The following is a 12,881-nucleotide window of genomic DNA, read 5'->3' on the forward strand; positions in this document are numbered from 1 at the left end:
AATTTGCACACATGTGTTTTCTAAATTCTATCACACACATCTATGCAAAAAGTGAGCGTGAGGGGCCCTCGGTGCGCCTGCTGCTGTGCTGAAGTCTCACACACAACCTGTCGAAAGGGGAGGGGGCGGGCTGCTTCCAAGTAGTGCACATTTCATTCATAATATTGTCACTCCAAGCCCATTTTGTATTAATTATTTTTCCTGGGTTGTGTGAAATCCCAGAAAAAAACCTTATACAAGGTATATGTCTATTAGTCTATTAGTCCATGTTGTGGGGTTGGGTGATACTAGAGTGCAAAATTACTGATGGAAAATTGACAGAGGGAGAGGGAGTGTTCGCCCAGGGTACCAAACATGCTAGGACTGTCCCTGAATGTAAGAAATGCAAATGTAAAGATTGTGAAATGTAAGTCATTACAGGTCATGATGTAATCACCGGGGCTTGCTATGCAATGAGAGTTTTAAAAAAAAAGGAAAACGAGAAAATGACCACAAGATTGTATGTACGCTGCTGTTGGATGAGACTCTTATAGTGAGCAGGAAAATGTAATGATCTGTCCTTAATCTGTCCATTTTAATATTAAGGAGAGCATTACTCATGAAATGTACACAAATAATGAATACAGCAGTTAGTTAGCCCTGAGTCAGTGTGGCGACCTCTCCAGAGTGTACCACACCTCTTGCTCTGTGATAGCTGCGATAGGCTTCAGCCCCCCAGTACCCTTAATATGGATAAGAGAAAGAGAATGGACAGATAGAAATCACTGTAAGAAAAATATTATAAAACCTCATTAACTCCTATCTTTTACTTTCAAATGCTAAAGGAATTTTAGTGATGAAAAATGTTTACAAAGCTGCAAAGCGAAGTTGAACAATAACAAGATTATTTAATAATGTTGACAAACACAGTAACATTGAGAATAGGATTTTAGGACAATTCATTACAACTAGACTGCAAAATGATAAAGACAATGATGTACTATGATGCTTTCCTTTTTACCCTCATTGTTCTACATTTCTTTCTTCTGAGACACAAATCAACACTATGCACTGATCACAATCACCTTTTTTCTTAGCTTGAAATCTGTAAACTTCTCTCATGTGTGGTTTCCCTGTTTGAATACATCAGCACCTTCCTGTTAGTCTTTAGTTTCAGCTACAGTACTTTTCTTATACGTATTCACCCTTTACTTATTTCTCCAAGATTTTATCATCATACATCATAAAAATGAAATTTAAAAAATGCAGTTGGTACAGATTTAATTTGCATATTTACTACATAATTACCAAGAATGATAATCCCTTTCACAGATGTCTGTTTGTTTTTATTTTAATGGGTATGTGCTTATTTGGTATGCACCCTAACTATCTGAACCTCATACACTCCAGACTAAACCAGGAACGCTGCTGTTCAGGGCGGATCTTTACATGCATACAAACATGTACATTTTAATTATTAAGTTGCGATCAATCAAAGTGCATTTAAACATGCTGATAATAATATGTACACAAAGCCACATTATAAAAAGAAACAATTAGCTCTAAGCAAACATAAAGAAGATTATTTCATACCAAGGCATCATATATAGACCTAATCCAGCCCAAGATTCTTGGCAGCCATATAGATCTGCTGCCTCGTCACTGCGTTTGCACTCTTTGTTATACTTCTGTCAACTTCTATCGTGGTAAAGACAACAGCAGAAAACATCCATGTGTCCTCATTCTGGGAAAATGCAGTGCATAAAAAATATTAGAAACATTAAAAAGAAACTTAAATAAGAAACATGTTATATTTTTTAAGAATATTCTCAGCTTTAATTGCTTTACCTGCTGTTTTTTCTCATCACTAAAGATTTTCTGCAGGTCAGCAGCTTGATTGTGGAAAATACGGATAACAATGGATAAAACTCAAGATTTATATGCTTTTATTAAAAAGAGAATTATGATTAACTTCAATTACCTTTGGGATGATCACTGTTGTTTATCTTGATTGTGTAAATGAGGACAGCAATAACAATCAGACTTATAACCACGACAGCGCAGAGCAAGAAAACAACTCTACTAGCTGTCTGTGACCACACACTGCTTTCTGCAATCATATTAAAAAGAAAAGGAAAAGATGAGATGAATGCCAAAGTGCCATTTGTGACATTTTTTCTAATTAATAGAGTAATGATAACATTACCTTGAATAACCACAGTAGTTCCACTTCCAAATAATATCTCCCCACATGTGGCCACAGCACAGTAGTAAGTCCCAGCATCAGAGGAGCTGACGTTCTTAGAGAAGCGATAAACACGTGTCTTCTGATGGTCAGATCTTTTCTCACATTCATTACTTCTGTTTTTGTCAGTGTAGATGATGTTTGGAAGAGATTTATCTGATCCCTCTCTGACCCAGAGAATATTGAGACCTCCTGGACACGTCTTGTTGTCAGAGTCAGAGAAGACTGAACACTGGAGCGTCATTGTGTCTCCTGGATTTGATTCTATCAGTAACTGACTGACTGCATAGTTTGATGTCCTCTGAGCTTTTCCTGTGTAATACAAATCACATTTTTCCAAACATGCACAGAAAAATGTGAACATTTTTAAAAGTAGATTGGCTTATTACCTGTAACTAACAAATATATTCCACCCCATGTAGTTCCAATCCATTCTGTGTTTGTACAATGATAGTGACCCTCATCCTCTTGAACTGTCTCCAAAATGGTCAGGCTGCTAAAATTTGCATCATTATTTATCCGAAATCTTGAGCTCAAAAATCCAGGACTAAAATCAGCTTTAGACTGAATCAGAGTAACTATTAATTTAAGAGTATCCCCGACGCTCTGCTTGTACCATTTGAGTCCCCTAACGCTGAGCTCTTTGGGAATAGTGCATGTCAAGGTTGCTGGTTCACCAAGCTGAACAGTTTTAACTGGAACCAGAGAATCTGAAATAAGAGAAATAACATTTTGTTTGACATTGTAACTTTCCAATGTAAAACTCTTTTATTCTGTATATGTCTATTTGACATGAAAATCCTTAACTAAGAACATTTTTAGACAAAATAAAAATGCACTTACATCCTTGGTGAAAAAAAAACAATGTAACCCAAAAGACGATCATCTTGGCTCTGCTTTTTGTTGGGGACCGTACTGGTATTTCAATGAGTGAAGGAGGTGGAATAATCGTTTTAGGTCAGTAAAATGCACCTGATTGGCTAACACAGAATAGATTCAAAAGTACATTTCCTGTTACATCTACCTCTGTGCTTTGTAAAACATATCACCTCTCTTTCATCTTCTATTGTGTTGGACTCTGGTTTTTAACACTGCCAACATGGTAACTATTTGTGTTCTTCGATCTTGAAATAGCTATAATGTGTCACACTGTACATTTCAGGGAAAATTTGTAGATTGAATATTGGCCAGGGGGACACGACATTTTACCACCTGTAGAGCTAAAGAGCAGGCTGAACAATGGAGATTTATAGTCTTCAAAAAACAGAATATTTGGCCATTTTTGTAGCAAATTTCATGAGAAACAATCCAGGATTATTCACATATTTTTACTCTGTATTCACAACGTCAATTTTTTGTTGTTGTTGTTTGTTATTAATGTATTTGAAATGATATACCACTTTTCTCAGCTTACTGACCAACACACTTTTAACCACACATTCATAAAGCACAGAATATACAGTTCTGCTCTCAGCATCACTCCTGACACTGTAGTAATCCATTTGTATGTGTGCTGCTCCACTCCTCCCCAATTTAAAAGAAAGACACAAGAAGCAACTTATCCTAAAACAGAGAATGGGCATCTTTCAGTGTAGAACCACCACCACTCGTAATTTTCATTCATACCCAATTACCCTTGGCTTCAATCCTAGGTGTGTAAAGATTTAAAGGCCACTAACCTTGAAACCTTCTATCATTTAGCTGTAACGTGAAATTTTGTCCTTACAGTTTATAAACAGAATAATTGACAAATAGCAGCCGAGTCCAAATCCTAACTGAAACTAGGCTGGAATTTATTTATTTCTTGTAATGAAAGCCCTGGTCTTTTACACAGACCAGGCGTTGGTTGTTTAACAAAAACCAAGCCATAATAAAATGGCTGGCATAATATGCAAGAACAATACAGTCTGGAAGTCCAGAGGTCAAAATGGGACATGCCCCTGATAATGACCAAGCTAGGATTCTGTGGGACTTCCAATTAAAGACAGACAAGCTGTTGATGGCTAACCAACTGGAACAAGAGTGGTGGACAAGCAGAGGAAGACGGCCGTAGCGATAGCTGTAGCTGCACCGAATGACAGCAACATCAGGAAAAAGGAACATGAGTAGTACCGAGAGTTGGGAGGAGAACTCCAGAAGATGTGGAGGGTAAAGGTAACAGTGGTCCCAGTGGTAATCTGAGCACTTGGTGCAGTGATCCCCCAAGCTAGGCAAGTGGCTCCAGTAGATCCTACGAACACCGTCCGAAATCTCTGTCTAGAAGAGCGCAGTCGTAGGAACAGCAAAGATACTGCGCAGGACCCTCAAGCTCCCAGGCCTCTGTTAGAGGAGTCAAAGGGCAAGACCGCCCACAGGAGCGAGAGGGTAATTGTTTTATATATATATGTTTGTAAGTGTGTTAATAGAGGGTTTATAAATACATGTTTCATATTGTAATTCATGTTTAATTCAGTTGTTAGTATTTTATGTGACCTCACCAAAGTGATAAGAATTTTTTGCCTTATGAAGCATTTATAAATAAAATTAAAATGACTCAAGACTCAAAAAAAGCCTCAGCCATCTTTACATCAGAAAAATGACACAAAAATGACAATACAGAACAGACAAATATTTATTTCCAGATGCAAACATGACCAATCTCAGGTTTGCAAATTATTAAATGTATGTAGGACCAGAGTCGAAGTCTTTAAGAAGAGTTTAAGAGAGAACAGTACACCGAGCAAGTGGAGCCACAGAGTAGCTTCACTTAAATGTACGGCAGCTTCTTCATTTATAATAAAATATGAATGTTATCACAAAACAACAGTGGACATTTCAAAGATCTTCATAAATAACTGCAAATGCCATAAACAAAGTTGCCACCATATTTAAATGATAATTGAGGAAATAAATGTTAGTTCATTCATGAGGTTCAACTTTCCTCTCATTTGTAATCTGTTAGGTAGCTTTAGTAAGATGAACGTGGCTTTATGACCAAGCAGAGGCACGATATTTGTTGTCCTGCAGTGAGTTCTGTTGTCAGATGGAGCCAGTCTACAGAGCATATGGTACAACTGGTCTGTGGGCTACTCTTGTCTGTGGTTTTGCTGGTAAGTCAGCAAGCCACAGAGAAGCGCAAAATTATAACAAATACAGAGGTGAAACTGAGTGTTAAAACCTATGAAAAGTGTCCCCTCTCTGCTCTATTCCAGACCACTTGTCTGGAATATTCGGCAGTCACTTACGTAATCCGCTTCCAGTAACATTCAGTCAGGATCCTGGAGGAATCACTGCACACGCACGGTGGGTGAACCCCCTGTCCGACCGGAATCACAGGATTCTGGTCAGACAGGACTATAAAACCACCATGTCAGTAACCAGTAAGGTTCAGTTCTAAAGTGCTTCTGAAATAAACTAAGTAGTCAGGCTGTGTTTTCAAATAGGTGAACTCTACTGGGTGATCTTCTCCTCCGTACAATGAAAACTCAGAGCAGTTTGTCGGGATAAGGAGGTGATCAGATTAATTAAATATTATTAAAATAAATATTATTCATATCAATCTTAATATTACTATTAATAATACAATTTTATGAAGTCATCCAGATTCACAAGGTTGAGGTGGTTCTGGCATTTGACAAGGATGCCTGCTGGGCACCTCCTGGGTGAGGTGTTCCAGGCATGTCCCATCGGGAGAGGCCCCAGGGCAGACCCAGGACACGCTGGAGAGATTATATCTCTCGGCTGGCCTGAAAATGCCTTGGTGTCCCCCCGGACAAGCTGGGGAAGGTGGCTGGGGAGATGCTGCTGCCCCTGCGACCCGGCCCCGGATAAGCGAAAGAAGACAGATGGATGGATGGATAGATGCTGATTAATCTAAAGAAATGGAAACAAATTATGTGTTTTTGAGACAGACTGCTAGTAACAAAATGTCTAAAGACACAATTTAAAATTCATTCATCAAAATAGTATTTTATTGTTTATCAGTAAGTATTGTATTTGCAAAGGTGGGGTAATGGGTGGCATTACTGGAGGCATTACATAGTTAATTAGCTTTTTGCTCTATAGAGTATAGATTGCTGAGCAGAAGTCAAAATAACCACATGCCCCAGAACCAACAAGTACCTGCATCCCAGGAAGGGGTAGAACTGTCCAGTGGAGAGTGGTGACCAGAGATGGGCAGTAACGCGTTACTTGTAACGCGTTACTGTAATCTGATTACTTTTTTCAAGTAACGAGTAAAGTAAGGGATTACTATTGCAAAAACGGTAATTAGATTACTTTCCCATAGGAACGCTGCGTTACTGCTTTACTAAAACCGTGATTTTTTGCGAGAATGTCTCACGACAGTGACGTAAGCGAGTGCGATGTTAGTGACAACAGCTGTGTGCAGATCAACAATGGATCACATATCGATTGTGGGAGAGAGTATGAGCGTGCAGCGTTTAAAGCGTGGAAGTACTGACCTTACTTTGAGTTTGATTCCATAAAAAGTGACAAAAACATTAGTGTCCGCTGTGCGTGGGAAGAAAACTTCTTTTTACAGTGAAAAACCCCTAAACTTCCAAACAAGCACCGAGTAGCTACGACGTAATGGGAAACTCACAGAGAAACTCGCGGATTCTTCCACTGACCGCGGCACACCTGCACCAGGGTAAACCTCCGCCTACCGCAGTCCTGCTTTACAGGTGAAAATAGAGCAACAGGACCGCTGAGTCTTTGACTTTATTTATTTTCTGCTGTGTTTTACTTGCATCTATTTGAAAGACTGAGTGTAAACACAAAATATATTTTATTTTATGTGCTGGAATGTGCAGAAAATATCTTTAAATGTTAAACTAATTTATTCAAGTCAGAGAATGTTGCATATAATTAAAATTTTGCTTGATGCATAAAGTTAAAAGATTAAAACTGATAAAACAAGTTAAAAAAAGAGACTTTTCCATTTGATTACATTTTGTATGATGGATTATGCAGAAAAAGTAGAATTGGGCTGAAAGCTCTATCACTTTATCACCTACTCAGGTTGTAAATCGTGTTTTTAAAAAGTAACTAAGTATCTAAGTAATTAATTACTTTTGAAAATAAGTAATCGGTAAAGTAACGGGATTACTTTTTTGGGGAAGTAATCAGTAATTAGTTACTGATTACTTTTTTCAAGTAACTTGACCAACACTGGTGGTGACCATCTCCCACAAGGATCAAGGTTCAACAAGCCCCAGACTGGGACTCATTCTTCCCTTTTTGTCACTATGTAACAAAACTTGGTTTATATCACTTTATGGAATTCCAGTTATTTTGACTGTTGTCGAAGTCTGATTACTGTGATTTTAAAATTGGGTATAACCATAATGACTGGCAGAAACTTAAATAAAACCATCAGGCCCCACCTCTGACTTAGATACTGTACTTGTAGCTGCTGCCTTTTTCCCCCAAGGTACAGCCACAGCATCCAGCACAGATGGGTCACACACTTGATTTTGCGTAGTTTTTATATTGGATACCCTTCCTGACAAAATGCTCCCATTTATCAGGGTTTAGAACAAGCAGAAAGGGTACACTAGCTTATGACCCATGAAGCGTTTTTGTTTCTTGAATTATTATACTATGAAGCCACTAGGCCTTACCTCTGGAGTAAGGACAGTCGGCAAGTTTTTACTTATTTCAGAGTAGCCTAGACTAACTGAGTTATTGTCAAAATTTAAGTTTATTAAATTAAATTTAAGTTCATAGCTAAAAATATACACATACAAGAAAAAATGCCACACTGACTCTGTTTTAAGAAATTTAATTAAATAATTAGTGACTTTCTTGTACTGTTGATATTTTGTGTTATATTGTTGTATTAAACTTTATTTACTATCAAACAGGAAACTGTATATCCACTGTAACCACTTTTTACTTTCATTATATTCGTGAAAATAATGTATTCATGTGGATTACAGAGAAACACATCAAAATACTAAATAATATTAAAGAACACAACAACACAGACTAAAACCATTCATAGATGGGATTCATACTGTTTTCATCTCTAAAATAGCTTAATAATATACTTTTTAGTCTTTGCACATAAACTGGAAATACAGGGCAGGGATAGCTCAGTAGGTAGAGTGGTTGCCCCATGATCGGAAGGTCGGGGGTTCGATTCCCCTTAACAGCTACCCTGAGGTACCCCTGAGCAAGGTACCGTCCCTACACACTGCTCCCCGGGCGCCCAATGGCTGCCCACTGCTTCACTGAGTGAATGGGTTAAATGCAGAGAGCAATTTCCCCACGGGGCTCAATAAAGTACAATAATGTACACACTTTCTTCTTCTTCAAATACAGTGTCAAAAATATACAAATAATTACATTTCTAACAAAAGTGAAATATATGTCCACATCCATGGTGCTAGTAGAGCTTAATCCAGCTCAAGAGCCTTGACATCAGTGTAGATGCTCTCTTCCTCTGCAGGTTTTGTATCCTTTGTCCCCGATTTGCTCGCTTTTTTAAAAGTTGGTGCCGAATAAACCAACAAGTCCTCATCTGTCTGAGGAAGCAGCACATGTTAATATTTACACAGGTAAACATGCTGGAAGCTTATGGCTCTGTTTGTCCTTATAATTACCTGCTGATTTTCCTGGTCACCACTTGAAATTACATTTGTTTGCAGGGCAACTGCATCTGTATTGTCATTAAAAAAAAAAGCAGTAAAATTAGGTTATATTTTCCTAGTATTGATTGCTTGATGTGATGGGAGTGACTTTGCTTACCATTAGAATATACATATGAACTCTTCTTTAGCTTCTTGATTGAATAAACTAGACAGGCTATAACAATCAGGCTTATTGCCAAAGCAACACACAACAGATAGAGAATTGTATTGTCCTTCTTTGAGCAGCTTTTCTTGACTGCTGACATAAAAAAAAGAAATAATGAAAGTTAACAGTAATTAAAATTGTTACCAAAAGTATTTTTTTAGGCATTATAGAATAGATAAAAAAAACTAAAATGTAACAAAATGCACAAATCCTCTAATTGCTCCATTATATAAAAATACTACTCAATTACCTTCAGCATCGCCTGTTGTTTTATTTCGAGAAAAAGACTCCACACATGTGGCCACGGCACAGTAATACGTCTGAGAATCAGAAGAGCTGAAGTTTCTGAAGTAGCTGTAGAAACATGTTTTTGTGGAGAGTGCCTCTGAGTTCCTTTCATATTCATCTCCACCATTTACATGAGTATAATTAGAACCCGGGTTAGATTGATGTGGTTCTGCGCTCAAACAGAACACGTTGTCATCTACTGGACATGTTTTATTCTGGAAGTCATGGAGGACCAAACACTGAAGATTGACTGTGTGTTCCTGATGGACAGAATCAGGTGGAGGAGCTGTAGTGAAAGGAGGCTCAGGTCCTAAGTAATTATAAAGAATGTGCAAAATCACTTGTTATTTTAGCAAAATTCAATAAAAAGCTTTGCTTTTTTTTTATATTAACTATTTGGTGTTCGCATGGTGGTACGCCTATTCATACCTCCATGCACAAATGAGCAAACAATCAATGTAAATTTACAAATTTTACAGGAATCTACAAACATTCTTCAGGTTTTTGTCTACTTACCTTCAACTTTTAAGTAGGTTCCATTCAAAAATGTTAGTTCTCGATTTGCTGTTTTCATACAGATGTAAACTCCTGTATCACTCTGCTGTGCTTTTGTAATATACAGATCAAATATTCCAGGATCTGTTACAGTTCTAATGCGCTGATCAGCACTCTGAGAGCTAAATGATCTTCCTAAGATTTTAGGAAAGTCTCCAGAAACAAGCTTGATCCAAAACAAGGTTCCTACATCTCTACGGGGGCACGTCAGGTTAATATTCTCCCCAACGTAAACAGTCTTTGTCTCGAAAGTCTGTTCATCTGAGCAACCTGACCAAAAACAAAAAGGGAAAAAAATCAGTCCACTCAGTCATCATTAATTTTGTTTGTCCTTTTAAATTTCTTAAATTTCATTACTTTAAATATATATTTGCAGTAAATATTATCTCTCCATATACTTACGACCAACATTGAGCATCAGGAATAAATAAAACATAACCCTCATTTCTGGTGTTTTGACTTGATACTGCTGTAATAAAAACGTAATTTAAATGATCCATCTAAATATAATCATATGAAGTGGGAGGAAACACTTTCAGTGCAGTCTGATTGGCTTCTCGTTTCGTTGGTTTTTCACTGCATTACCGTAGTGGAAACAATATGAACCATCTTTCCAACCTAAGCACATGAAACAACACCAAATGTAGGTTGTGTCATTTCATATTTAAGACTTGTTGTGGGTTTCTCAAAATGAAACTTACAGAAAGAATACATGAAAGCATAATTTTGACTCTCAGCTGGAAAGAAATGTGCAAAAACATTTTTTATAACTTTCATATTGAAATTCACATTGATATTGAAACTAAAGAGCCACAATTATATTTCCAAGTGAAACACATGAACATTTTAAGACCCAAAGACTAAAAATTAACAACATTTTAAATCATTAATAAAAGTTATTGTTTGATTATTGATTACAGGTTTTGCAGATTGAAATTGTCTGCAAAAAAACATGTTTTCTAGTCTAATTAAGGTTAACAATACATGTTGATTATGCCTAGCTAAACAGCCAAATAAAGTTGTGATCTATTGGAATTTGATCAATATTGCACCTGATTGTTGTGGTAATTAACATTCACATGTTATTTAAGAAACCAACAGAAGAAAACAAATTACAGAAAACGGTTTAGTCTACTTGCTAGATTGTTTGAGAGGTGTATCCCTGCTGCATAAAGAAATTGAAATATCACACAAATAACATGGAAAATAATTTCATGATGCAGGCTCGGTCATCCAGTTAAGGAAGTGGTAGTGAAGGACATAATGTTTTCAGTGGGAGAAACGGTGAAACATTTCTCATTTAAATTTAAAATATTTTGAAAATACTGCATAAGTGTAATTTTTGATCATATGAAAAATGACACTTAAAAAGGGAAACTACAAATTCCTACAAATTCCTGAGAACTCCCAAAGAAAAGACAGATCTAATGAACATTTTAAGCACCTATTTAAAGCTTAAAAAACTACTGAAAAGAGTTCGTGATAAGCTTGTTTTAATTTTCAGAACAAAAAAAGTTCTTTCCATTGTTGTAATGGAAAAAACATTAAGAAATATAACTTTATGTTTTCAACTATCATTGAACAGCATAACCAGAATCAGTGACACAGAATCTCATCTGCATCCTGATCGTCAAAGTTCATAGTTTATTGTAATGTGTGAACTACAGAAAGAACGCCCCGCCTTCCTAATGTGTGAGCCAACCAATAAGACCACACCCTCCACAATGATGACAGGATATAAGTGCAATGCAACGTGTGGTGTTACGTCTCATCTAGGGGGTTGTGACCCATGAAAAAGCATCAATTTTCCCCAAGTTTCAGGCAGCAATAGAACCAACTTATCAACAATGAATAAATGTTATATTTATTATCAACAGATTTAAAAACACAGGCATTTAGCATAATGTTAGAGTGAACTAAGGCCAAACTTACAAACAAATACTGATATAAAAAATAAGATACTTATGAGAAATGGCCTAGTGAGCCGTGCCAAGCTTGAAGTCAAAGTTTTCTTTGCAACAAAAATATCTATATTTTATGGTTATGTTACAAGTTTTGATTCACATTGGCTGGACGTACCACATTTTCATTAATTTTCCTGTTTATTTACAGCATGTTTTAAACAAGATATAGATTCTCTGTTTGGGGAATATGTTATCTCCAACTGGGGTTTTCGATCTTGGCTCCTTATGTAGGGTATGGTCTTCAGGCTACACCCTACATAAGGAGCCTTTTAATAATCTGCAAGTTGTAGATTGACCACACCTCTTCACACACCCCCGTTCTCTGTTAGCTATTGTGGTGGAGGGGCTGGGAGGAGGAGTTGGCCATCCGATTGGGGTCTGGGATGCAGGGCCTTCGTGCTACTATCTGGTCTCCACCCCAGGGAAAAGGGTAACAACTCCTCGGTCTAGGTCTGGGGGTGGCTGTGCCTGGACCTGGGGTCTAGAGTAAGTTTGGGGACTGTGATTTTGTGTACAGTGTCCATTTGTGTCTGTCTCTACGTAGGGTGAGTGCCGAGTGTTTGTTTTCTGTGTGTGCCTGCTTGTCTGTGTCTGTATGTCAGGTCAGGTCTTAGACTCCTAGATCTCCCCTCACCACACTCCCTGTGTTGGTGGTTCTTGGTGTCCGGGGCTGGGCGCTCAGGTATGTACTGGCTCACTCCCGGTGGCTGCTTGGCAGGGCCTGGCACCTGTTGCTTGGTCAGTCCACTCTGGCACAGCTGGCTGCCAGCAGAGCCTGTGGGCACATCGCTGCAGTCCGCTCAGGCTTCTGCTCCATGGCTGCTGGCTGACCCATCGTCTGGGGCTCTCCTCAGCTCTTTCCAAGAGGGTGTCACGGATGCCCCTCCGATGGTTGTCCTTGGGTTCTCGCACTCTTGGGTTCTGAATATCTGGGGCTCCTACATACCTGCTTCATGCCCTGGGGGACAAGGCCATTGCTCCCCACACCCTCAGACCATTACCTGAAGAAACCTTTTGAATGCAAGCACGCTCATCCACACAGGTGTGCACACAGGTGTACACATGCATGG

The 12,881-nt window shown here is 38.1% G+C and overlaps 2 protein-coding genes across 3 annotated transcripts; both read right to left on the minus strand.

The window, feature by feature from the left end:
- Positions 1-1,591: 1,591 nt before the first annotated feature.
- LOC146676788 (signal-regulatory protein beta-2-like) lies at positions 1,592-3,110 on the minus strand. Its single transcript, XM_085415164.1, has 6 exons — positions 3,068-3,110; positions 2,614-2,934; positions 2,186-2,536; positions 1,961-2,089; positions 1,828-1,871; positions 1,592-1,723 (listed from the first exon to the last, which is right to left on the minus strand). The coding sequence occupies exons 1-6, from the start codon at positions 3,108-3,110 to the stop codon at positions 1,592-1,594; spliced, it is 1,020 nt and encodes a 339-aa protein (XP_085271290.1).
- Positions 3,111-8,604: 5,494 nt separating this feature from the next.
- Positions 8,605-10,044, minus strand: LOC146676789 (uncharacterized). 2 transcript variants are annotated; one of them, XM_085415169.1, is made up of 5 exons: positions 9,809-10,044; positions 9,255-9,602; positions 8,959-9,094; positions 8,812-8,881; positions 8,605-8,733 (listed from the first exon to the last, which is right to left on the minus strand). In XM_085415169.1, exons 1-5 carry the CDS (start codon positions 9,864-9,866, stop codon positions 8,605-8,607), a joined length of 741 nt encoding a protein of 246 aa, XP_085271295.1. In that variant the 5' UTR covers positions 9,867-10,044. The 2 variants fall into 2 exon arrangements, 1 of the variants encoding a protein (XP_085271295.1); XR_014912885.1 differs by lacking the exons at positions 9,255-9,602; positions 9,809-10,044 and having other exon boundaries at positions 8,680-8,733; positions 8,812-8,867; positions 8,957-9,016.
- Between the last annotated feature and the right edge of the window lie 2,837 nt (positions 10,045-12,881).

The sequence above is a fragment of the Rhamphochromis longiceps genome, linkage group LG2 (assembly GCF_057381845.1).
Source record: "Rhamphochromis longiceps isolate RC_006_pf linkage group LG2, R_longiceps_female_GT1.1, whole genome shotgun sequence".
NCBI lineage: Eukaryota > Metazoa > Chordata > Actinopteri > Cichliformes > Cichlidae > Rhamphochromis > Rhamphochromis longiceps.